At 51.3% G+C, this 23,084-nt stretch overlaps 11 protein-coding genes across 11 annotated transcripts; 3 read left to right on the forward strand and 8 right to left on the reverse strand.

The window, feature by feature from the left end:
* Positions 1–641: 641 nt before the first annotated feature.
* Positions 642–3,785, reverse strand: APUU_70134A (protein kinase family protein; the record flags this gene model as incomplete). The annotated part of the gene is made up of 5 exons (XM_041694973.1): positions 642–1,085; positions 1,147–1,405; positions 1,468–1,667; positions 1,730–2,015; positions 2,071–3,785. The coding sequence occupies 5 exons, from the start codon at positions 3,783–3,785 to the stop codon at positions 642–644; spliced, it is 2,904 nt and encodes a 967-aa protein (XP_041560750.1).
* Positions 3,786–4,582: 797 nt separating this feature from the next.
* On the forward strand, positions 4,583–6,577 carry APUU_70135S (uncharacterized protein; the record flags this gene model as incomplete). The annotated part of the gene is made up of 2 exons (XM_041694974.1): positions 4,583–5,282; positions 5,337–6,577. The coding sequence occupies 2 exons, from the start codon at positions 4,583–4,585 to the stop codon at positions 6,575–6,577; spliced, it is 1,941 nt and encodes a 646-aa protein (XP_041560751.1).
* A 56-nt stretch (positions 6,578–6,633) lies between these two features.
* Positions 6,634–8,006, reverse strand: APUU_70136A (Fig1 domain-containing protein; the record flags this gene model as incomplete). Its single annotated transcript, XM_041694975.1, has 3 exons — positions 6,634–7,021; positions 7,084–7,429; positions 7,496–8,006. 3 exons carry the CDS (start codon positions 8,004–8,006, stop codon positions 6,634–6,636), a joined length of 1,245 nt encoding a protein of 414 aa, XP_041560752.1.
* Positions 8,007–8,760: 754 nt separating this feature from the next.
* Positions 8,761–11,102, forward strand: APUU_70137S (uncharacterized protein; the record flags this gene model as incomplete). Its single annotated transcript, XM_041694976.1, has 6 exons — positions 8,761–8,882; positions 8,934–9,008; positions 9,059–9,628; positions 9,675–9,863; positions 9,913–10,184; positions 10,243–11,102. 6 exons carry the CDS (start codon positions 8,761–8,763, stop codon positions 11,100–11,102), a joined length of 2,088 nt encoding a protein of 695 aa, XP_041560753.1.
* On the reverse strand, positions 11,035–11,745 carry APUU_70138A (DJ-1/PfpI family protein; the record flags this gene model as incomplete). The annotated part of the gene is made up of 1 exon (XM_041694977.1): positions 11,035–11,745. One exon carries the CDS (start codon positions 11,743–11,745, stop codon positions 11,035–11,037), a length of 711 nt encoding a protein of 236 aa, XP_041560754.1.
* A 422-nt stretch (positions 11,746–12,167) lies between these two features.
* On the reverse strand, positions 12,168–13,001 carry APUU_70139A (uncharacterized protein; the record flags this gene model as incomplete). Its single annotated transcript, XM_041694978.1, has 3 exons — positions 12,168–12,567; positions 12,672–12,805; positions 12,879–13,001. 3 exons carry the CDS (start codon positions 12,999–13,001, stop codon positions 12,168–12,170), a joined length of 657 nt encoding a protein of 218 aa, XP_041560755.1.
* A 344-nt stretch (positions 13,002–13,345) lies between these two features.
* Positions 13,346–14,357, reverse strand: APUU_70140A (uncharacterized protein; the record flags this gene model as incomplete). Its single annotated transcript, XM_041694980.1, has 2 exons — positions 13,346–13,672; positions 13,734–14,357. 2 exons carry the CDS (start codon positions 14,355–14,357, stop codon positions 13,346–13,348), a joined length of 951 nt encoding a protein of 316 aa, XP_041560756.1.
* A 57-nt stretch (positions 14,358–14,414) lies between these two features.
* On the reverse strand, positions 14,415–14,915 carry APUU_70141A (uncharacterized protein; the record flags this gene model as incomplete). Its single annotated transcript, XM_041694981.1, has 1 exon — positions 14,415–14,915. The coding sequence occupies one exon, from the start codon at positions 14,913–14,915 to the stop codon at positions 14,415–14,417; it is 501 nt and encodes a 166-aa protein (XP_041560757.1).
* Positions 14,916–15,767: 852 nt separating this feature from the next.
* APUU_70142A (uncharacterized protein) lies at positions 15,768–16,847 on the reverse strand (the record flags this gene model as incomplete). Its single annotated transcript, XM_041694982.1, has 2 exons — positions 15,768–16,538; positions 16,608–16,847. The coding sequence occupies 2 exons, from the start codon at positions 16,845–16,847 to the stop codon at positions 15,768–15,770; spliced, it is 1,011 nt and encodes a 336-aa protein (XP_041560758.1).
* A 317-nt stretch (positions 16,848–17,164) lies between these two features.
* Positions 17,165–18,160, reverse strand: APUU_70143A (uncharacterized protein; the record flags this gene model as incomplete). The annotated part of the gene is given in 3 exon segments (XM_041694983.1): positions 17,165–17,816; positions 17,846–18,053; positions 18,067–18,160. 3 exon segments carry the CDS (start codon positions 18,158–18,160, stop codon positions 17,165–17,167), a joined length of 954 nt encoding a protein of 317 aa, XP_041560759.1.
* Positions 18,161–19,505: 1,345 nt separating this feature from the next.
* APUU_70144S (uncharacterized protein) lies at positions 19,506–23,019 on the forward strand (the record flags this gene model as incomplete). The annotated part of the gene is made up of 4 exons (XM_041694984.1): positions 19,506–19,615; positions 19,681–19,995; positions 20,062–20,910; positions 20,985–23,019. 4 exons carry the CDS (start codon positions 19,506–19,508, stop codon positions 23,017–23,019), a joined length of 3,309 nt encoding a protein of 1,102 aa, XP_041560760.1.
* Between the last annotated feature and the right edge of the window lie 65 nt (positions 23,020–23,084).

Below are 23,084 nucleotides of genomic sequence, written 5' to 3' on the forward strand. Positions count from 1 at the left end.
CCCCTTAGATGTCATCTTCGCTTACGTGGCAGATGGGTGGCACACGATCGCCTGGAGGAGGCTCTTTGACCGAATTGGCCTTTAACCTTCGATTCATACAACAGGCGGGGCCAAGGGGGCACCGATGTCTTGCATCCTTCTGTCGCCACTGATAAGTTTTCGACCAACCGATCTCGTGTTAACCATGAGCTGCGCCCGTTGCAAAAGGGACCATGATAGACCAAAACGTCAGTTCTCGTTACATTAAGAGATGGCGTCTCCAGCAGCTTTTGGAAAGCCTTTTCCCAGAAGTCAGCAACTTTGATATCCGAGTATAGTTCATGTACCTCCTTCCGCGGTATTGGACTAACGGAATGCTCATTCACCAGATGATAGAGGACGAGTGGGTATTCACCGTTCCGAAATTAGTCACGGAGGTGAGTTTCCCAACACTGAAAGAGGGAAACACAAGCGTCTGACGAAGGATTCGTGTATTCGTTAGGAACAACTAGAGTGCGCCCTGCCCCATCGAGCCCCGATCGGTCGCGCCCTGCTGACTGTGCCGACGATGAATAGTACTGTCCAAGACTACGACTGATTTGCGAGCGGATGGACGATGGGTCAGCTCAGACTCGGATATACTGAATGATGGCATTATCTCGCTACTGGTGCCCCTCAAAACCAACTCTATGGATTGCGCGCTGGCCGCTCCCAACCACTGATGCAATCAAAACACTCTTGCCATGTTTCTCGTTGAGCAGCCTTGCGATGAACTGGTCGTCGTCCGCTAGATCCGGCAGATGCGCCAGCTCCCTGGTCTGGACTTCGTCATCGTTCGATCGTGGTACTGTCATCTCCACCAGCATCATTTTATAGTTTCCCAATTGCCTGGCCACCGCGTACAATCTGTTGTCTTCGGATCCTTTCAGTAACTTCACGATTCGATAGTTCTTGAAATCTTTCCGAATAGGAGTTGCCGAATCATCGGCCATCAGATTATGTATATGTAACTGTTTTTCTCGCGTCACAACGGCACAGGTAGCAGCTTCTCCGACAAATGGTGAGAAGGTCGTAAATAGACGGGCGGTGGTACTGCTGTCAAGCCCCTTTTGTCAATGCAGGTCAGCCTCGATAAACACACCGTGCAGAGGGGAAATACAAACTCACCAGTGGTTCGATGGGTAGGAAATGCAGATCCTTGGTGGATATGTTGACATGAACGACGTAAACTCTTTTCCTGCTTTTTCGAACCGTAAGCTCAGGCCGAACTACAAAGTACACGTCTTCTTCGGTGCTGAACAGCATTCGCGCTATATTCCGGGCTGGCCATTCTAGCGGGCACTTCCACCAAGTATCTCCATAAATGTCCGCTAATTCATCAGGAACGCCACTCTTATGGGCCACTTCTCCGATGGCGCGTGTAGCACTACGAGAACATGTCAGCAATCGGCCCGTCGATAGAAATAGGCTGGAGAGCCGAGGACGCACAGCCTGAATACCCTTCGAAAGAACTCGGAAAGACGGAAAATCAGCAAAGATCCAGGCTTCCGATCATCATCGCTTGATCTCACAATGCATGCCAGTGTATGGCTTTTCGGTGATATGGCCAGTTTACTGATAGCAGGCTGTGGTAAGTCAATTATGCGGAGAATATTGAGGCCACTGTCTCTCAGGTCAAAAAGATAACACTTTAATTCCCATTTCAGTCAGCAACCCCATTGTACTCAATGAGCTTTGAAGAATTTCTCACCTGAAATGTAGCGCTTGTTGTAGAGGCAGCCAGATACTTGTCGGTCAAGCGGATGGTGTTCCAAAAGCAAGCCTCTTTGTCTATTGTATACTGAGCAGCAGAGGTTATATCATGCGCGTTGGCAGAGTTGATCGAATGTTTCGAGTAAAGTAAGATTTTGCGGTCTGTCCAGTATGCGACGAATGAGCAATCAGGGGATATTTGACAGCCTTTGAACGGTTCAACTTCAGACAGACACCACGTCTCTGCTGTGCCGTGTGCCGCCTCTTTGGGATTTGGACTTATACTATTTCAATCAGCATTTAGCAATCGAGCCACGTTATGATATTTGAGGTTCGTACCTTGCCAGGACCTTCTCTCGGATGCGTTCACCTCGCGGCTTCGGGAGTGGTTTCGCCACACTAGGACCAGCCAGCAGTTTCATGTAATCTTTGAAAGTGCCCTCCAGCATAGATTCGAGTTTCTTTGCGTCCTCTCGCCTTCGCTGGTCTATCTGTAGAACATGATTCTCAAGAAATTCCAGCGCAGCCTTCATCAGATGTCCTTCCTCGGGACTCCTACTGCTTGCTCTCTGGACAAGATAGGCGTGTGTCTTTCTGACCGCCGGGTTCAACTTTGCAGCCTTGAAGCCGCGAGTCAGGACAAAGAATCTGTCATATCCCACAGCATCATCCTGTCTCAGTCGTTGTGCCGCGTAGTTTCTCACGCCCTCGCTTCCGTCTTCCATATGCGTGAAGACTACGCTCAAAACGCATCCAAGAGACCACACATCACTATGTGTGTTCATCGTGGGCTCCGGGGAAACTGACTCCGGTGCCAGGTACGTTCCTTCCGCTCTTCGATTTTTCGTTGGTGCCGTCGACGGATCCTCTGGGGCCGACCGCCGGATGAACCAGCTATTGACATCCTTCACCTTTTCAACTCGTTCCTGAGAACGTCGGATTTTCATACGTGACATTCCAAAGTCACTTATTTTCCAAATATTGCAAATTTCACCGTTTCCACCAGTCTCCCTGAAAATCAAAATGTTGCTCGGCTTCAGGTCCATATGGTAGCAGACCAAATGCGCCATATCCCGGGTTCTCATTTCGCGGTGAAGGAAGTGAAGCCCTCCAGCAAGGCCTATGGCACAGCGAAGAATCTCCATTCGTTCCTCAGGGCTGTTAAGGCGCGCTTGATGCAGCTGCATCATATATTGGCGGAGATCACAGATTGCCAGCGGCATAAAGAGACTATACACCGCCGGGCCGAACGCGAGACTGCCCATATTGTTCAAAATGTTAGGGCAGCTCGAAGCGGAACTTGCAAATATTTGCTCCATGATTTCCCGCTCACCCGCAGCGTCGAACTCGCTGCTCAGCTCGTAGTCTTTGCGCGCTACTTCCAAGGGCTCTGGGTTCACGGTCTTGCGAACAGGGTCGTAGAAGTGGCCTTTCGCTATCTTCACCCTGAATACATGCCCAAAAGACCCCTTCCGTAGACTTTGCTCCTCCAGGTAGGGAAGTCGTCGGTGATTGGTATCCTCGATTCTCGTTTCCTGTCTGTTCCGTATTACCACCGGACAGAAATACGCCTGCTTTCCCAGAAATTTGTCTGTATCGACCTTATTCCCATTAAAGATGTCACGAAGGACTTCCTGGTCGATAGGTAGCGAGCCAATAACAGTTCCGTGCCTACTCCTTGGTGGCTTGTTGGCAATGAGCTTGGTGGTGACAGTTCTCGCTGTTGTCATGGAGCATCCCGCGATGATTACTACTGCAAGGAATGGTTGAAGTCGCCGTTCTTTGACCCTCGCAATCAGTTCATCCTCCGTGGCCTTGAACTGGACAGGGGTCGTGTGGTCGGGGTCGAGCAGGCTACGGAAGAAGCGCCGGAGTTTGTCTGCGTGCAATACCTGCTCAGCCGTCCCGTCAGGCGCGAATCGAAGAGCCTCCTCATCCTTCCTCTCCAATAGCGCATAGACCTCTTGATAAATCTCAGTGTGGAGCTCGTCGTGCGCGCGTGGTGTCATCGTGATACCGACGTTAGAGGAATATACATGACTGGACGCTCGCATGGTGACGCTCGGGATTCTTTACAGGGTGAGGCTGAAGGCTCAGGGTGTCACATGTTGTTGATTAGCGCTGGGTTCCTGGAGTACGGCCAAGACAATGAGACGCTCTCAAGGCTCTCGTGTTTCGCTGAGATTGCTTTTTCGTATTGCTTTTGGCGGGGTTGGTGGGTGTTGTCCAATCCCGTAGAGGATCCTTGGTGAGGCTGGAAATCCCATCCTGGTTTGAGCCATCGCCATTTCAAATAAACCAGTAGTTTCTAAGAAGTGGTGGTAGAGCTGTTTGCAGCTGATGCCTGGATGAGAAGAAGAGACAAAAGAAAACAAACCAAGGCTCACGACAATGACGAGCTACCCGCCTCGCGTCTACGGATGAGTCAGCCGCTGGGATCCCTTTTCTCTTGTATGTAGAGCGCCCTGTCAATCATATTTTCAACTATTATTTTAAGGACTGTTAGCAACGCGTCTGCCTTGTTATATTCAGTATTTTCGTTTCTACTATTCATACTGTACAACAGTGGGTACTGGCTAGTGAATACGCTGCGGGAGATCCTCTGGGTTACCGTACGCTGGGTCTGTTTGTATATTTTCAAGTGGTAGAATTGTTGTGGTATCCATGAGCCAGGACCAGGAGCGATAAAAGCAGCCATAGGGCGACACCTCTTGCTTGTCCTTGACGAGGATGTCTCTTCATGGTTGCCTGTTTTTCCGAGCCGGGCAATAAAAACATGATTGAATCGTGATCGCTTGTCAGCACCAAAGGCGGGGCACTCAAGTTCACTCTTGGACCCAAAGCGCGGACAATGGCCCAGGATTTTACGTCTGCTCGAGAAAGCTTCGAGAGAAATATAAGACGCCTTTCCACAGCTGTTCCCGGATATGACCAACTCTGCCGTTGGATAGAGGGTGATGTGAAAGTCTCACGCATCGATTTCGCTGCTGAGGGATACGGTCGACCTAGCCAGTTCGCCAACGGCGGCATTCTTACTCACCCCGAGACGTTGCATCGGTGGTTAACTGGAGATTTGCAAGATACAACTACTCGATATGTGCTGATAGAGGACCTTGACACCAGCGTTTGTTATACGCTGGGAGCGGCCTTCGACATAGAACCACAGTTCTTCCTGGACCATATGAACAACCAGCTCTCGATGTTTTCTCCATCAGAACGCGACCATCGCATCCAATGGAATACCTGGAATCTTTCGCACCACTACATGTCATTCCACTGGTACCGACCTGTTTCTCGGTCCAAGAGGGCCAAAAATGCTGACAGGCGCAACGAGATCGACCAGCGATATGAGAGAGTGTTGCATATCGGTTCCGAGGCCAATGAGTTCGGAGAGGACATAGATATCTATGCCATCAGCGTGGTTCGTGCCGTGTCAAGTATCCTCCGTCCTGAGTGGGACCTGTCTACGTTTAATACGGCCACCAAGGGTCTCGCTGCAATCGAAGAGCGCGTCTCAATATACCAGACCACGGTAAACAATTGCCAATATTGTGAGTGAACGTTCCATTTGATGGTCACCATCTAGTTCTGACCCTGCCTGCCAGATATCGTTTTAACTGACGCGATCCCGAGCGCACGCAAAACAACGTGGAAGCATTATGGCAGCGAACCGGAGAACCGCGACATCCACCCTGATGACGCAGAGTCCGAAAAAGTGAACCTTTATGAGACTCTGGTTCCTCGCTTTACCCCGGGAATTACCGCTAGGACTATTACCCGCCTGGACGACAGGGAACTAGAAGAAACCTATGAGGCCATGCCCTCGACCATGCAATGCCTTTTGAATAACTCAGATCCTACAAACCAAGCACCTATCACAAACCCCGGGCCTTGCAATCATCTGCCGTTTGTCCATCTTTTTGGTATCGTCATGTCTGATACCCTGGGTCTGCTGCATCTCCTCTACGCTGTTCAGCGTGACATCGTGCAGACTACAGCATCCCAGGACACCCAAATTGCCCATATACTCAGCAAAAGAACAAGTCTTGCCACACTACACGCGCAGCTACCACCATTAAGCAGAGACATTCAGAAGACCTTGGAGGAACTAGCCAGCCGAGGAAAGTACGGGACGTCGCAGAATGAAAGTATTGCAAGTCTAGGAATAGACTTTGACAAGACGATTCAGGGCGTCAAGGAAGCTTCAAATGCAATAACGGGCACCCTACAGTTCATAGAGAGCCATCGCGCCATCCTCGAAGCCGAGAACGTTACACGCCTGACCGAGCTTGCCTTTCTTTTCATCCCACTATCATTCGCCGCATCGCTATTCTCCATGCAGATACAACCACTCACCGACCCTGTACCCGTCGGCCATTTTGTCGCGTTCGCCATATCGCTGAGCACAGCTACATATGCTCTCCGCCTCGCCGCACGGAGCACATGGGTAAGTCGACAGAAGAAAGCCATTCTGGACTCGATTCGCGCCCGCAGCTCTATCTCACCTGGCGCGCCAATTCCTAACACGGCGATCTTTGCTTGGGTTTATGCTCGAACAGGGCCAGCAATAGGCCTGATATTGGCTGTCGGGTGCTTCCTGACCCCTCTACTTGTTGTCATCTGGATACGCCCGCTGGATTTGGGGCTCAAGATTGCCTTGACTCTCTTGTTTCTTGTTTTCATGTCCTTTATCGTTGCGGTGGGGGTTCTAGTATCGCCCAGCCTGCGCAGGAGACTCCGACAAGGGATGCAGATCGGGTGGTATAATCTTGCAGAGGGTGCGCAGCGGGACGAAAGAAAGTCCCTACAGGAAAGATTTATGAAGTGGACAATAGGTACAAAGTAGGATTAATGTAATTTTGCTATGTGGCGATAAATATATAATCCCAAAATGCAGCCTTCTCAGGCCTCATATTCATCATCGTTAACCAGCTTACTTAGCAGCCGCAGACTTATAACCATCACTGCCAGTCCTATAATTACAAGGAAGTTGGTCCCGATGGCTACCCAACCAAACGCCATTGCTGCAGTGCCTACTCCCCCTTTGACTGCACCGTTAAACGCAGCCTCTATGGTGGCAGAGTGTGCTACTACTGCGACATGCTGCCAGAGAATAGCAGCCAAGAGGAAAAGCGTTGCCAGTGCGTACAAACCGAGTATAAGTATAGATATTGCCTGAGACGGGAAAGGCTTGACTTCGAATGTTTCGTCATTCACAGTCTCCTCGTGCCACCCGGGAAATGTGCCCAAGCCGCAGAATCCGATGAGCGTCAGAACGATGGACATTATTCTATACTCATCAGTTCAATCACTCCTCGAGATATAACATAAAGGAACAACGCGGCGACTTACATTATCACGGAAAGTATGATTTGATCTCGAAAGTTATCCGCCACAGCTAGTACATTGAGCGGGTCCTGGGTCTCAAGCACCTTTTCTGCAAGGTCCTTGGCCTTGGGTCGACAAGTCCAGCTTGAAGGATTACCTTCTGAGACGCCTGCCATGCATACCCCGAAGTAGCCTACTCGCACGTCAAGACTCGCAGTAGAGCTGGTATTTGCAACGACTGCGTAGAACGAGGGGTTGGTGACTGCTCCCCCATTTTGCAGGTTGGAATTAGAGACTTGATGGTCGTAGGATAACTGCAGGAGGTATATGCGACGCATTCGATATGAGGAGCAGCCCGCGACCAAGAGTGCTGAACGAATATCAGTATCGACGATCAACACATGTGTACAATGTATATATATGTTTTTCAACTTACAAAGCAATACAATTCCCACGATGCTGATGCCCATTAATACGTGGTGATACCCGATCATCCGCAGTGGTAAGAACCTCCACACTGGTAAGAATATCCAGGCTTTTAGTTTGTCCCATGCGGCCCTCCAGCCTGAGTTATCATTCTCTGTGGAGAGGTAACTGGTGCTGGACCTGGAGGCTCGGCCAAGCATACTTGTTCCCTCGTCAGTCTCCTCCACGACGTCGACATCCTCCTCTCCCTCCTCTGCCTCTTGACCTGCCTCTGCCTCCTGGTCACGGTCACGGTCATGGTCCACCGATGATTGCTCGCTCTCTTGCTGAGTCTGCTTTTTGCTCCTCCATTTGGCCCTCCATTTTCGATCGACGCGTAGTTTCTGCAATAGAGGGAACGACGACGACGGTAGTTCGGCGTGCGCAAATGTTTCCGGCGTGTCTGGGTTCAGGCTCTCTGCTCGTGGTGGGGTCGATTGGACTCCAACCTCAGCCTTTTCCGATGAACCCGCGGTGTCCATCCTTTTAGAACCCGGGGAGGTCGACGTCACCCGGAAAACTCGTTGATGTTGCGTTAGGTAGACAATACGATTAAGTGTGCTCCTCTCACAGGTTGCCGCACATTCATTTCAGCTGCCATTGCTGAGATATCCAGCAAGCTACTCCCACGTCAGCCGTGGGAGCTTGTGCTGCCTCGGGCAGAAACATCCGAATTAGTTGGGCCAATCAGATCGCCCCACTGCGGATTGCGCCGCGCCGGTCGGAGTTATACGTATACATATATATATACCTTTTCGACCGATATTAGAATAGGATGAGGCACATCCTCTTCAGTAGGAAATAATTACCGATAACACCAAAACCACGGTTATTCCGCCAGTCGGGTAGCCCGAAATTCAAGAAGTGGCTGTCTTAAAAAGGGCATATAATATAGGCTTCGGTATAGGAATTTATATAGTATATACTTCACCAATTAGCTTCATGTGTTATTTTGGTTTAAAATATTAGCTATGAAATCAGATAGGTAGCTAGGCTAATTACTGTTTATTATAGATATCTCAGTTAAAGTCTGTTAGGCACGGCCAATCAAATCTAGCCCTAGGACTCATTCCATGATTTCCAGCGCGGCTCGGCTCGGCGATAGAGATGTGCTGTACAGCTGAGCGCAACTCATCCGCCTTAGGCCCCCCAAATTTGTCAGCCGCACGCACATTCCGTTGACTCCTTCAGCTCCAAAAACCAGCAACATCCTCGCCGTCAAGGTCATCGAGCAAGATGGAGACTGGAATCAGTTCATCAACAGCTAGACGCCAGACGGGCGCGCTGGCAGCGTGTGAAAAATGTCGCATCCTCAAGGTGAAATGTGTCCGCCATGAAGAAGGACGGCCGTGCCTGAAGTATGTCGGTGTAGCCAAGATGCTAAGCATGACTCTAACCAACATGAACAGATGCGCCAAGGCACAGACCCAATGTATTATTCCACTACCCAGGAAGCGGACGCGCCAAGGACAGCGTTCACAACCGTAAGTGCCAAGGGAACGACGCTCTGAGCAATTCGTACTAACACACCCAGACGACTGGCTGAGCTGGACTCCAAGCTGACGCATCTCCTTGGTCTGCTCTCACAATCGAAAGGATCGCCAAGTCCCCACGGGAGTCAATCCGCCAGCGGCTGTGAACCGTCAGCGAGCACTGACCGCGTGGAATCTCAGCCGAGCCAAAGCCAAACACCAGCGGGATGGATTGACCATGAGCCCCTACCGGATCTGGATTTGGATCTGACTGGGATATTGGATACCGAATATAGTCCAGATACCGTGTCAACGCCTCTCAACAATATAGACAATGCGTGGATTGCGAACCTGGGCCTTAGCGATGTTGTCCTCCAGCACCTCCTCGACATCTTCCGGGGGATGGACTACTATTTCCCATTCGTTATAATTCCTACTAGCTGGACGCCCGCTTCAATGGCTGAGGATAGACCGTTTTTATTGCTTGCAGCGGTCACAAGCGCTGCGTCAAGGTATCATTACCTGCAGCAAGCGCTCATTGACGAGTTAAAAGAAGTTCTTAGTCGTCGGGTCATTATGGCCGGTGAGAAGGATTTAGATCTTCTTCAGGGTCTACTTGTTCATCTTGCTTGGTTGGTTCCCAATGCTTCCTCCTGGGTCTCGAACTGAGTAATTTAGGTTCCATTTCTGCTTGGATCCTCGGAGCCAACAAACCTTCCAATATTCGCAAATGCTAATTAGCATGGTTTATGATCTCGGTCTGGATCAGAATACTCCCAGTATGATTGCTCAAAAATCTCAGCCGGGAGACCTACATAGTCAGGAAGCCCAACGTGCCTACTTGGGGTGCTTTTATATCTCTAGCGTGTAAGCCTGCGCCTGAGGTATAACATGTGACAGACTGACAGGATAACAGCATCGCAATAGCTACAGGGAAACCAAACAACCTTGTTTTCTCTGAACAAGTCCTTCCGTGTGCTACCATGCTGCAAGGAGAGCAAGAGTTCGTTACCGATGTGTTGCTATACCCGGTGATCAAACTGCAGCAGTTTATCCAAGAAGTCTACGAGACTTACCGGCTAGGGAACGACCAAATCCACGGCTTTCGGTTCTATACGCACACCGAGCGACTGGCGACGCGCTTAGAAGAGTTGTGGGCTTCTTTGACAACAGAGCTTCGCCATGCTGGTAACATTTCCAGCCTTTATCTCCTCGTTTGGGATTGACTAACCCAGGCTTGCTGTAGCTCTTCTGAGGAACGGGTATCACGCAGCCAAAATTCTGATCTACGAGATGGGCATTGTCTATCGGTATGGGCAGAGAGGACCGACTTCCCCGGGCCTTGCAAACTCAACTTCGCTTCAGTCTTCACAGGTCACCCTCAACCTGACGAAATGTGCTATCGCTGCCAAGGAATATCTTGATCTGTTCATTGCGATGCCAACGGATGAGTACAACAAGTTGCCTCTTGCAACATGGTACCAGGCAATCCTCTCAACAATGGTTCTCTACAGGCTATGTATCGGAGTCTCGGATATTCCTGATTGGAACGGGGATATCGCACAGGAAACCGTTAATCTGGAACAACACCTTGACGCGTTGAAAGGTCGTCTACAGTTGGTCGATGGAAAACCGGCGACAGAGTCCCAGTGTGCCCCTGCAAATTATCTCTTTACGATGTTTCCCGAGATCCTGGAAAGCGTAAAGACTTCTTATACATCAGCAAAGCGGCGCTGCAGTGACACCAGCAACGGCAGCGACCCGCATCGCAGCTTAGTTGGGCATCCCGCGAAATGCATGCCGTCCTCTGCTCGAGGCCCGTACCGATGTCCTGGAATGCGGAACCTACGTAGGGACTTTCTCACGGAGTCTATGGAGCAGTCTGAACGGCGCGGCTATATTGCTGCAGAACTTGAGAAGATCGAAAATGAGAAACTCTGGGGCGATGTTCTGGTGGCAGACGCACTGGCTAATCTACCCAATCCGTGGTCCACCTCTGAGACCATACATTCCAGGCAGAGTATCGAGCGAGACAGCCTCACTCAGGAAAGACATGCGTGGACAGCTTATTTCCAGCCGAGTCATACCGCTGCGGAAACACAGTAAACAGCCCATCCGCATCCCTCGGCTCATAATCCAGCGAGAGCGCAGCTTGCACCAGAACATCCAGGCCAAAGTTCTCCTTAATCCAGTGCGCAACCATATCCATCCCAGCAACCGCACCGCTCCCAGTCCATACATTCCCATCAACAATCCACTTTTTCTCCCTCGTCCACTTCACAGCAGGATATCGGGCCTTGACCCAGTTATACTCGATGTTATTCACCGTTGCCCTCTTCCCATCCAACGCCCCAGTACCAGCAACAACCGCCGACCCAGTGCACGTCGTGAACAGCAGTTTCCCAGCCGCGACATGGCGACGGATAAACTCCGCGTATGTCTCAGGGATGTTCGAACGGGCCGGGCTGTCGCCGCCGATTAAGAGGATATCCAGCTCCGGGACATGATCGACTGTGGCAGTGGGCACGAGCGTGATGGCGCTGGTGAGTAAGTTCACAGGACTAAGTGTCTCCCCGATGTGGTGAAAGACAAAATCCGGTGCCTTTTCGATTGTCTTGGGGTCGACTGGGGCGTAAAAGCTAATCCCGGTCATGAGTCTCTTGGTGGCGGAGTTGAGTAGGTCGCATGGTCCGATTACGTCGATGGCCTGGTAGTCGAAGACCAGGCAGCCGATGTGGATGGGTGCCATTGGCCTGGATTATTTTATTCAGTAATGGTGGTTGAATGTTTGGTGTTGATATCGACTACGTCGGGGTGTCTAGCGTGTTAAATACTTTGGTTCAGAATCGCGGAGCGGGATTCAACCCTCGCTCCGTCCAAGACCGCGGACTCAACCACGGCGCGACGGATGGTCCTGATCACTTGAAGTGTCCGTGATTGGTAATAATAATGATCAATCGAAGGTCTTGTTTTACAAACCTGCTGGAGATGTTTCTAGGCGCTACTAGTCTACATCATTAACCGTTGCTGCCCGAATCAACATGAATCGAACATACGTATACCAAATAATCATGATTAATCCATTTAATTGATACAATTATTAATATACAAAGCACTGTCTTCAACCCATTAATATATAAAACCAACCCCTCATCCCAATCATCATCAAACCTAGAGCACAGCACCCATGGCAACAACACCAACAACCCCAAAAGCACTCATACCCATACCCATAACCCTACTAGCAGCGCCCGTCTCAGTCGGCTCATCAGAATCCCCAGTCTTCGACGCCGCCGCCCCAGAACTACTACCCTCAGAAGCAGAGGCAGAGGCGGAGCCAGTCTCCTCAGCCTCAGCCTCAGACGAAGTCGAAGTCGAAGAAGCCCCAACAGTCCCGGTAAGGGTCGTCAAATGGCCCGCGCTGGTAACAGACCCAGCGGTAACAGTGACAGGGAATAAGGTCACTTTGTCAGTGGCCGTCTCAACGCCAGGGAAGTTTGCGTCAGGGCCGCCGGCGCTTTCGGTGCACACGGCGCGAGAGTTCGAGATGGCGCATTTGACTGAGAGATGGCTGGATATGAATTAATCCATATTAGCGCGGGACTAGGACTCTCGAATAAAACAGAATAACACAGAATAAAATGAATAAAGGAAGGGGGGGAAGGAGGGACGTACAAAGCATCGCCATCATCCATGAGATAAGTCGTGGCCTTGTCGCCCGCGATGACAGTCATGCCGGGCCCCATGCCGCATTCATCGCTTTCTGTTCCGGGGGGGCAGTTGATGCTGTATGTAGTAGCAGATGCATCCTGGAGGACAGATCAATGCCAATGTTAGCAAAGCTTCGCTTCTTTGTGGGGAAGTCGATCAGGATCAACCCACATTTCCGACGATCGAGGCGGCGAGCGGCTGCTCGTCTGCGCCAAAGATGTACATTGAGGTGACGGTGCTCTCTGCGTAGGCGGCAGAGGCCAGGGCAGGCAGGAGGAGTGATTTGAGCTGCATTTTGGTGCGTTACGAGGTTTTTGGGGGAAGAATTGGGGAATAAACACTGGAAAGGAGGAAACGGACGCGGAGGGGAATAAATAGAGCGAAAGAAAAGAAAACCCTTCAGGGACCAGGCCGGAAATGACTCCGACTACAGCCAAAGCAGTTAGCCAATGAGCGGTGGCAATCCAGATTGGGAGTCGGCGCGGGCCGCCCCAACATACCGAGGCTTTGGAACTACGCACTCTGTCTCAGAAGATTCCAACGGACTCATCAATGACTTTAAAAAGTTATAATTCCGACTTTGCATATGAGACATAGAAGGCGAAAGGGCCCCAGGAATTAAACCGAAAGGTTCAAGCTTAGTCCACAGAACAGCGGAAGCTCTCAGCCACGGACGCATCCCCTCCGATATACCTCGCCTTCGCGGGGTATGGACACAGAATCCGGGCGTTCTTTGTCCCATTAGCGGCGCCGTATTCGACAGGTAGAGACTCTGGAGCGGTGCCATTCTCCACCCACCGCCGGAGCGCATCGAACGTGGTGGTGGGCTGTCCACCCTTACCACCAGCGCAGTGGGCCAGACCGGGTGCTTCGAAGAAGCGATAGTATTCATGGACTCCTGGGTCGGTTTGGCTTACGGAGTCGTAGTAGAATTCTGTGCCCTTGGTGGGGATGCTTTCGTCGGCCTGTGAATGGAGATGGGTTGGTCAGTGTCAATAGATATGGATGATGAAGTCGTGAACGAACCATTCCATGGTATGCAATCATCTTGCCTCCTCTATTGCGAAACGCAGTCAAGTCAGGGTCCGCTGCGTCCATGGTATTGCTGTATTGCTGTACAGCGAGGTGGAAGAACTCAAAATACTCTTCCCGGGTCAGCGTAGTAACGTCGAAGCTTGCATTGCGTGCAATGAACAGATTAAACCACGAGTCTGAAGATGTGGTGTTTTGGCCAGGTACCGAGCCTAAGCTGCTGATGTCGGCGCCAGGGTAAACACCATACCACAGTTGCTCGCCGTCGTCTGTACGCGGGCCAGACCAGGCAGCATCAGCAATCAGGGCAGCACCGTAGGTGAGGGGGATTGTCCGGTTGAGGGATCCACAGAAGAAGGGCCTGCCCACGGACGAGTACGGGCTGTAGTCGCACGTCTCGAAGTTGGAGATAAGACCATCCCTCAAGCCGTCCTTGGGGTCACACTCTGCTACCGCGCTCTCAGTCAGGAAGTTAAGCTCGCATGCTAGCGGGTCCACATCATGCCAGATCTTCATGAGAAGCGGATAGTATAGCCCAGACGTGAGCCTAGTCCAGGACTGGGCAGGCGCCGATGCAGCAATGCCGTCATACGCATCTGGATACCGCTGTGCCAGCATAAGACCCTGCCGACCTCCTTGCGAACAGCCGCTCCAGTACGAGTACGCAGGGGCGCGTCAGTAGAAGCTGCGAACGAGGTTCTTCGCGATGGTTGCCTGGTCATCCAACGAGCGCGATCCCAGGTTCTGGAGCGCAACAAGGTCCACGTTCCCGGGGCTCTTAAGCGCCCATGCATTCGGGGAGCCAGCCTCGCCTAGTCCTGCGTCCGTGGTGGTTGTCGCGTAGCCCTCGCCAATGGCACCGGCCATGAAGAAGTTGGACAGCACAAACCGCCCGGCCGACCAGCCTCCGCCACCGGTTGCTTGCAGGCGCCCATTCCACTCCCGGGGGAGCCAGGTTTCGACGCTGATGTTGTCGGTATACCCCGGGTGAGTGTAGGTGACGGTGATGTTGCAGAACTGCGCATTTTCCACAGCAATGTCGCCATGGTTGTAGTTGAAGTCCGCAGGGACGTTGAGGGTGAAATTGCTGGTCCATGAAGCAGAGAGGGATAGGATATCAGCTCCGTAAAGGACACGGGGCTGGATTGCCGCTGGCGAGCAAGCAGTCACGTTCATGTCGGCAGAAAATAAATAGAATGCAGACAACTGGGTATTCGAGCTTTCTCTTACATGCGTGCGAGCCCCTTCTTATACCATTTCCTGCAGGTTTTACCACCCACGTATTGCGTCACAATACGAGTGCGACCTTCCCTATTGTGCTGGAAGGCGAGACCACGGTTACCCTGTGGCGATATGGCAGAAAAGGGGCCAATGTTCAGATGAGTGGATAAACTACATACCACGGGCGGAGGCTTGAGGGCCCTTTTTTCGCGGCCTGGCTGCTCGCCCTATACACCATCAGTGGGTCTATCGCGATACGGATGCGAACTTCCCGTTTGGGAAGAGCTCCATAGCCCGTACAGACGGATAAGCCCAAATTTCTGGCGACACTATAGACCACTGAACGATTTGCAACGCCCTTGAAAATATATAAATTGCGGACCTGCCGATTCTTAGAAAGAAATTGTGTCTTTTAATTCTCAGCTCCGTCGATTGCGAATACTCCCAGTCTACCTTCACCATCTCCCGTCGAAGCCAAATATCAGCCAACCTCAACAAGCCCATTCCTCGATACATACCGCAGTAACAAAGGCGAGCTTCAGGATGGGTGACCCAGCACAGCAGGTTTACAAGCCATGGCCCTCAGGACCCCCGACATACCAGCAGGCCAAGACCGACAAATCCAGGGACATCACTCAGAACAGGGACTACAATTACTCCTTGGGTGACTGCTGCTCCCCTGGCTCACTATGTATGGCCATACCGAAAATCTAGATTGAATAGTTATTTTGAATAACCATAGCTGACTGTTCAAGACCATTCATCAGACTGTTTACTCTTCTATATATACAAACTTCAATATACAAATCAAAAACGCCCCTGCCCCATCCCCTCCAACAACATCGCAATCCGCTCATCAACCGCCGCCAGATTCCGCCTCAGCACCGCCGCCTCCCGAAAAGCAGCCTGCAGCTGGGTCCCATTATCCAAACCCCGCGATTTCATATCCTGCACTGACGGGCCTATCGCACTCGAATACGTCGGCGCCCGATCCATCTCTCCCAGCGGGATATGCGCCGGCGATCCTTCCGGAACAGCACGGTGCAGCGCCTTCTCCAAGTACGGCCTGATCTCGGAATCGTTGACCTGGCCGGACGCGACCATCGTGGACAGCATATACAGCGAGTGGCAGGCAGAGAGACTGATTATAAAGACTATGAACACAGCTAAACTTCCTTCTTTAGAGGAATCTCCCAAGCCATAATGCCAAACAAACCCCTGATAAATACCGAGACCAATCAGGAACGCATAAACAGCGACAGAGAGTAACGCCACCGGCGCAGATATGGTCAATACCGCAGCGATAGACGGGAGCTGGACATCATACGTAGTCCAATCTTGATCTTCGGCGCTGCGTCTGCCTCTGGATGTTGAGAGGTGTTGCGGTCCCAGTATCCATTTCTTGATGTCGTCTGCGTGTAGACACCGCCCGAGCATCTTGTGCTGTTTCGTCGCGTAGTAGACTGATATAATAGCCGAGACGAGGCTCACAGTGAAACAGGCCTGCGACGTCCAGTGCACTTTCTCGACATTGTCCAATTGCAGAGCCGTGATGGCGATTTGGGCCAAGATGGTTCCCTTTCTGATCAGTATACATAAAACTAACAAAAAAAGGTATTACAATCAGAGTAAAAATGGGGAACATACAGCTATAGCAACCATGTTACTCTCCTGCTGATTGGCAGTCCTAAATAGGGCTGCGATTTCAGGGTCTTCGGACGTCAGGACCTGCAGCTGTGTCTTCCAGACTAGGCTGCTGCCGAAGACTGGCAGCAGGATGCCACCTGCCGGTCCATAATATCGGCGGTAGAGTCCGAGCAGCCGGGTGGACTCGTAGAAGTTGCTCAGGGCCGAAATGCCAAAGCCGGTGAGGGTGAAGAGACTCATTCTGGTGTCTCAGGAGGTCTCCCTGAAGATTCAAGAATGTCAGGACGGAAAACGCTGCAGAATCGGTGTCGCGGAATTGTGGGTCGCACTAAGGATGTTAGAGTGAAGCTTGTCTTCTGGTGACGATATCAGGATGAGATTGGGAATTTCTATGTTTATCATAATTAAACATATCAAGCTAGTCATATATATGCACCCAAGTATATATAATGCTCCTAGCAGCTAGAATGAACTATGGGAAACTTTTCTTGTCCATAAACAATAACAGGAAGTCTCCTTATGGTATAGTCTAGATCCTGCTGCTTGCATTCTGTCGCTCAAAGAACACCAACCACCACATTGATATTCTTTGCCACGCCCTGCATCTTCCCAACATGACGCAGATGTGCAATTTCATGTCCTGCATTCGTTTCCAGCTGTCCTATGAGTAGCGGGAAGATAGAAGATTTCCACAGCACCGGCTGGCCACGACTGCGAAAGGCCATGCTAAGGAAGAAGACGAGGGACATTGCAACCAGGATTGTCGGAACCAGAATCCATGGCCACCGGACATGAACGAAAGTCTCGGTCCTAATGGCCAGCCCGCGGACGTGAGTACCCTTTGCGCCCGAGCAAATCTGGTTGGTTATACTGCTGGCCATATGGCTGAAGGAGTCGGTTACACTTCCGCTGTTGTAAATGATGGACCCTAGCCCTACATATGGCTTATGCTCTCTGTCGGACGAACTGGTCCCGAAAACAGTGGCATTAATCAAAAGTTGACTCCTAGATGGCTGCAGCGTGCCGCTGCTGCTGGTGGCAGTATTCCGGGTATACGGCTTTTCACACAGCGTCACTACGCAGTGTGTGATCTCAGGCTTCTGCTCAAACTCACTGGAATTGGCGGCAGTGTAGATCACTTCGTCAGAAGGATATTTCGCTGTTATGATAGAGGCAATTGCGCCTGGGTGTTTATCCACGTCCGCCTTGCTGGTAACAGAAGTAAATGGTGGACATACCTCAGCAGCTCGTTGTTGAAATGGGCTAGATATAGGCCGTCTGGGGTAATTTGGAGCACACTCGGGTTCGAGTAAGAGTAGGAGCAATCAGCAGGCGCAGACGCGTATATCGAACTCTGGTTAACGGAAGTAGCATCGAGTGAAGCCTTCCATTCATCCCATCGGGCAGATGTTCTCGTAAAGGGCTGGCATTTCTGGACCGCTGCCCCTGTGATATTCACAAGCTGTGCAAATTCCAAGCGTGGCAAAGTCGGGATACTCGCAGCGGGCCGTCGGCGGGTGATCGAGCACCACGTATGGATGATCTGCTGCCATGGCTTTTGGAAGTATCATCTGGGAATAGGTAGTGATTGGACTACACTGCGATTCAGGGGCTAGCCCTAGACCATTCAAGGAGGGAAGAAACGAGAGTGTTTAGGAACTTAGACAAGAGGGTTGGTCATTTGACCACCCAGTGCCTTGCTGGAAAGACTTGGATATTTCATAATTATTGCAAGGTTCAAGTTAACTTAAGGGCCTGCAAATGGCTGCGCTCAGGGCACTCCAGTACTGATCATTTCCTATTCTACCAGCTACTATTATTAGAGTATTTATTTATTTGAAATATTATATTCTAGACTACCGACCCTCCAACATACCCTAATGTCCATGAGATATAAAATGCAGTACTAGATGCCTGGTAGGCCGTTTACTGCCTTTTTGGCGTTCTTGTGTGCCGACATACCGGGCACGTCTCGCGTTGCTGCTTCGTAATATTCGCCTAGAGATTAATTAGCGGTAGACAGGCTTGCGCTCAAAGGTCCATGTCTTACCCACACCCAGTGCGTTTGATCAGTAGTCGACTTTGCATGGTCAATAACATACTGTTTTCCTCCTTGCTGGGTGGTCTGTCAGCCAGGAGCTCACGGCCTGTATGTAGTGGAGTGGTCTTACAACATATATCACCAAAAACTGCCATATTATAGATCATCAGTAAGCTGAACCCTCACGCAGAGTTTGAATGTCATACAGAAGAAGTTGACCCAGTGCTATTATCATGCAAATCGCAATTAGCACATCTCCAGACATATTGTCCATCGCGAAGGTCCTAAACTAAATAAGCACCAATTGGGACCACGGGTGCTGCATGGTTCCGAACATACAATGGACTGTCTGGCATTAGCCTTTATCCAGAATCCTCGGAGGGGGAGGTACGGCTTATACTCACCGACATCTTGCAGGCTCCGTGGGAGAATACAGCAGACTTGATAATCAACAGAAGTCCAAGTCAGCCTGGACCTAAATCGCGAGGTCCGCCTACAGATAAATGAAAAATGCCAGCATAAGGGGTCTGATCCCCCGTCGCGATATCATGCCCAATTACGCTGGCCTAAGCCCCGATCGTGTTGGCGCCAAAGGCTGGAAACTCTGCCTTGGGACCAAGGGAGGGGAAGATAAACCAAGGACACACAGCGATAGGTCTGCAGTCCAGAGATTCTCCCCCACATTCAACAACCGCAAATATACGAGAGAACCCCATTCTGCGGCCTTGCACGGGAGGCTGTGCTCGTCAAATCACTGCCCCGTTGCGAATACGCCCGGGGATTTCAACAGATGATTATCCAAATTCTGTCTCATTTTTTGCAGGGGTCGCTGGGTCGCAATCTAAGACGGAGTCGCGATGAGTTTTGGGTTCTCTCCTAGTGATATTCTGCGAGCCATCGAGCTTGTTAGGGACCTACGATCACGGTTTGTTGATGCACCACTTCAATACACGGCAATCGGTGAAGAGTGGGTTCAATCTCTCCCTCATGATTGATCAAAGCTAGGCTCTGACTTCTTACTATGCGGGGCAGACTTCGTGGCCTGTTTATCGTCCTTGAGGATGTCGATGCTGTGCTACCGCATCGCAGCCTGACTGACAAGCAGAGAGAACATCTTCAGCATTTACTCAAAACATGTTGGCACGTGGCAGAGTCTCTCGACGCAAGACTTTCACGCTACCAGGAAATTGATCCTGACTCTGGTACAGTCCCAAATAGTGGCCTTGCGTCTTCTGTCAAGAGGGCATGGAAAAGAGTCCGGTGGGAGCCGAACGATATCTCGGAGGCTCGTAGTCGCATCACCAGCACCGTGTTGTTACTGCGACAATTCCATGCGCAGATCTTTAGGTACCAACCTTGCCATCACCCCTGTTGACGACATATGGAAGCGGACTGATGAATGGCCTCACCTAGTCAACACACCACGCAAGCGCACCGTCTCATCGGAGATGGACTGGCTGCGATAAAAGACCTCCAGCTCGATCAGAAGGCTGCACACGAGAAGGAGGTAATCTTAGAGTGGCTTACACCTGTCGAATACTATCACCAACAGAATGAGTACTACAAACAACGACGAGAAGGAACTGGTGAGTGGCTGATCACCAGCCCAGAGTTCCAGAGATGGATAAATGGTCGAAAAGGGACGCTTTTCTGTACCGGCATACCCGGTGCAGGAAAGACAAGCTTCACGTCCCTTGTCGTCCGTCACCTGGAGGAGAGCCTCGGGCATGACCCTGGAGTTGCTATCACGTACGTTTATGTGAACTATCATCGCCGTGAAGAGCAGGAGCCCGTGGAGCTATTTGCGAGCCTGGTCAAACAGCTGTTACAGCATCAGGCGACCATCCCAGACCCTGTAGGCGCACTCTACGATCGCCACCAGCCCAGGAGATCTCGACCCACCCTTGCAGAGTTGATCAACGTGTACACACTAGTAGCCCGGTCCTATTCCCAGATATTCATCATGATAGACGCCCTGGATGAGTATGACGATGTATATGGCAGTCGACGCTTATTCCTCTCTTCCATATTCAAGCTCCAAGTCTCGACATCAGCCAACCTGTTCGTCACTTCCCGCCACATCCCAGACATCCAAACGGCTTTCGAGCGTCATGGCAGCACGCGGTTAGAAGTTCGCGGCACCGACGAGGACATATCACAATACATTGCTGGCCGACTCCCACAGCTGCCCTCATTCGTCATGTCCAACGAAACCCTGAAAAGCGAGGTGGTGGCCCAAATAAAAGGCGCTGTGGACGGGATGTGAGTATTCGACCTCAATGAGAGATAAAGAGAGATCAAATGGAGTATAGCTACTAATTGCAATGTCCTCACAGGTTCCTTTTGGCAAAATTACACCTGGACTCGCTCATAGGGAAAAGGTCCCCAAAGGCGCTTCGAGCTGTCTTGCATACCCTACCCCGGGGGTCCTCGGCGTCATATAGCCGCGCGTATGATGTGGTAATGGACCGGATCAATGACCAGTCCAGTGACGCCCGAGAGCTCGCGCATCAGGCTCTATCTTGGGTTGTTTGCTCGCAGCGCCCGTTATCCTCCTTGGAATTACAACATGCTTTGTCACTAGAAAGCGGAGACAGAGAGCTTGACGAAGAGAAGTTCTCTACCATGGATGACATCCTCTCTGTTTGCGCGGGGCTCCTGGTCCTAAGCCAGAGTGAGGGGACCGTGGCCCTTGTACATTACACCGCACAGGAGTACTTTGAACATGACCTTGAGAGCTGGATGAACACTGCCCATGCCACGCTGAGCACCGGCTGCATAACGTATCTTTCCTTTGACGACTTCTCCTCTGGAGCCTGTGAAGATCTAGAGGAATTCCAGATCAGGTTAACAAGGTTCGGGCTTTTTGATTACTGTGCTCATCACTGGGGCCATCACGTCGCCAAGGCACTGAGTGCTGTGAAGCCCATTCTGATCAACCTATTAAATAAGTCTGGCAATAGGGCCAGCTGCTGGCAGGCTATGCAAGTGCAGGCAAGTCAATGGCAAGGCACATGGCAGATCGACTGGCAGATATCCGCAGTCCATCTACTCGCCACCTTTGAACTTGGTGTCCTACTCCCGGATCTCATACGTCTGGACGCTCCTACGGACTCTAGGGATAGCAAGGGGAGAACACCTCTCTCTTATGCTGCTTCATATGGGAATAATGCACTTGCATCTGCTCTTCTTGAGCACGGCGTCGATGTCGATTCTAAAGATAACCAGGGCCGCACCCCATTATTCCTCGCTGCTGCGAATGGTCACGACGCTGTTGTCCAGGCCTTACTCAGAAAGGGAGCGAATATCGAATCCCACGACCATGGAGGCCATACTCCGCTAGTTTCCGCCGTGCAGAATGGACACTACAAAGTGGTCTGTCTCTTGCTAGATGAGAATGCCACAGCCCATAGCCAAGACCGCCAGGGACGAACGCCGATATCTTACGCTGCATGGCACGGCCACGAGGATGTACTCAGCATACTAATGCGCGAGGGAGTGCAGCCCGACATTGAGGATAGTGATGGCCGCACAATTCTTTGCTATGCAGCCTCCAGTGGCAACGACAGCTTGGTAGCGGCGCTCCTCGACCGAGGGGCCGACGTTGACTCGCGAGACCAAAGCAGCCGGACTCCCCTGTTTTTCGCCGCATGGAATGCACACGAATCCGTGTGCCTGTTGCTGCTATCTCGTGGGGCGGACGCGGCGCACCATGATACCAACAACCGAGTCCCATTATCCTTTGCTGCCATGGGCGGGGATGCCGCGATTGTAGCGCTCCTGCTCGAGCAACCGGGCGTTGCCGACCAAGCCGACAACAGAGATCGCAGTGGCCGCACCGTTCTCTCCTACGCGGCTTCCAATGGGGATTTTGCGACCATGAAGTGTCTTCTAGAACGCGATGGCGTTGATCCCGCCTCTGCAGACATCACTGGACGCACCCCTTTATTCTACGCTGCATACAGCGGCAACACTGATGCTGTAGAACTGCTGCTGTCAATGGCGACGGTAAATCCTCTCTCAGTATCGAATCTCGGCCGGTCCCCTCTATGCATAGCTGAAAAGGCTCGATACGTTGGTATCCACTCCTTGCTTATTGATGAGTGCATACGCAGAGGTCTAAACGTTGATCACATCGCTCGTCTAGACCAGGGCCAATTTCCAACAATCCACATGCGATATGCCGGTTGTGATTCCTGCATGTCTTGGATCATGAGCTTCGATATCCAGTATCATTGCGCGCTGTGTAATGGGCAGGGGTTCGATATCTGCCTGGAATGCATTGCCAATAACGCTTCGTGTTTGGATGCTTCCCATAGCCTGGTCAAGCGTAGATTTTGCATGGGCATAGGAGTTGAAACTTTGGACTAGCTACAGCTGCACTTATCTTCTATCTGATTCATAAACATGAGTTCCCGCCGAAACAAGTATATAGA

This window comes from Aspergillus puulaauensis, chromosome 7, assembly GCF_016861865.1.
Source record: "Aspergillus puulaauensis MK2 DNA, chromosome 7, nearly complete sequence".
NCBI lineage: Eukaryota > Fungi > Ascomycota > Eurotiomycetes > Eurotiales > Aspergillaceae > Aspergillus > Aspergillus puulaauensis.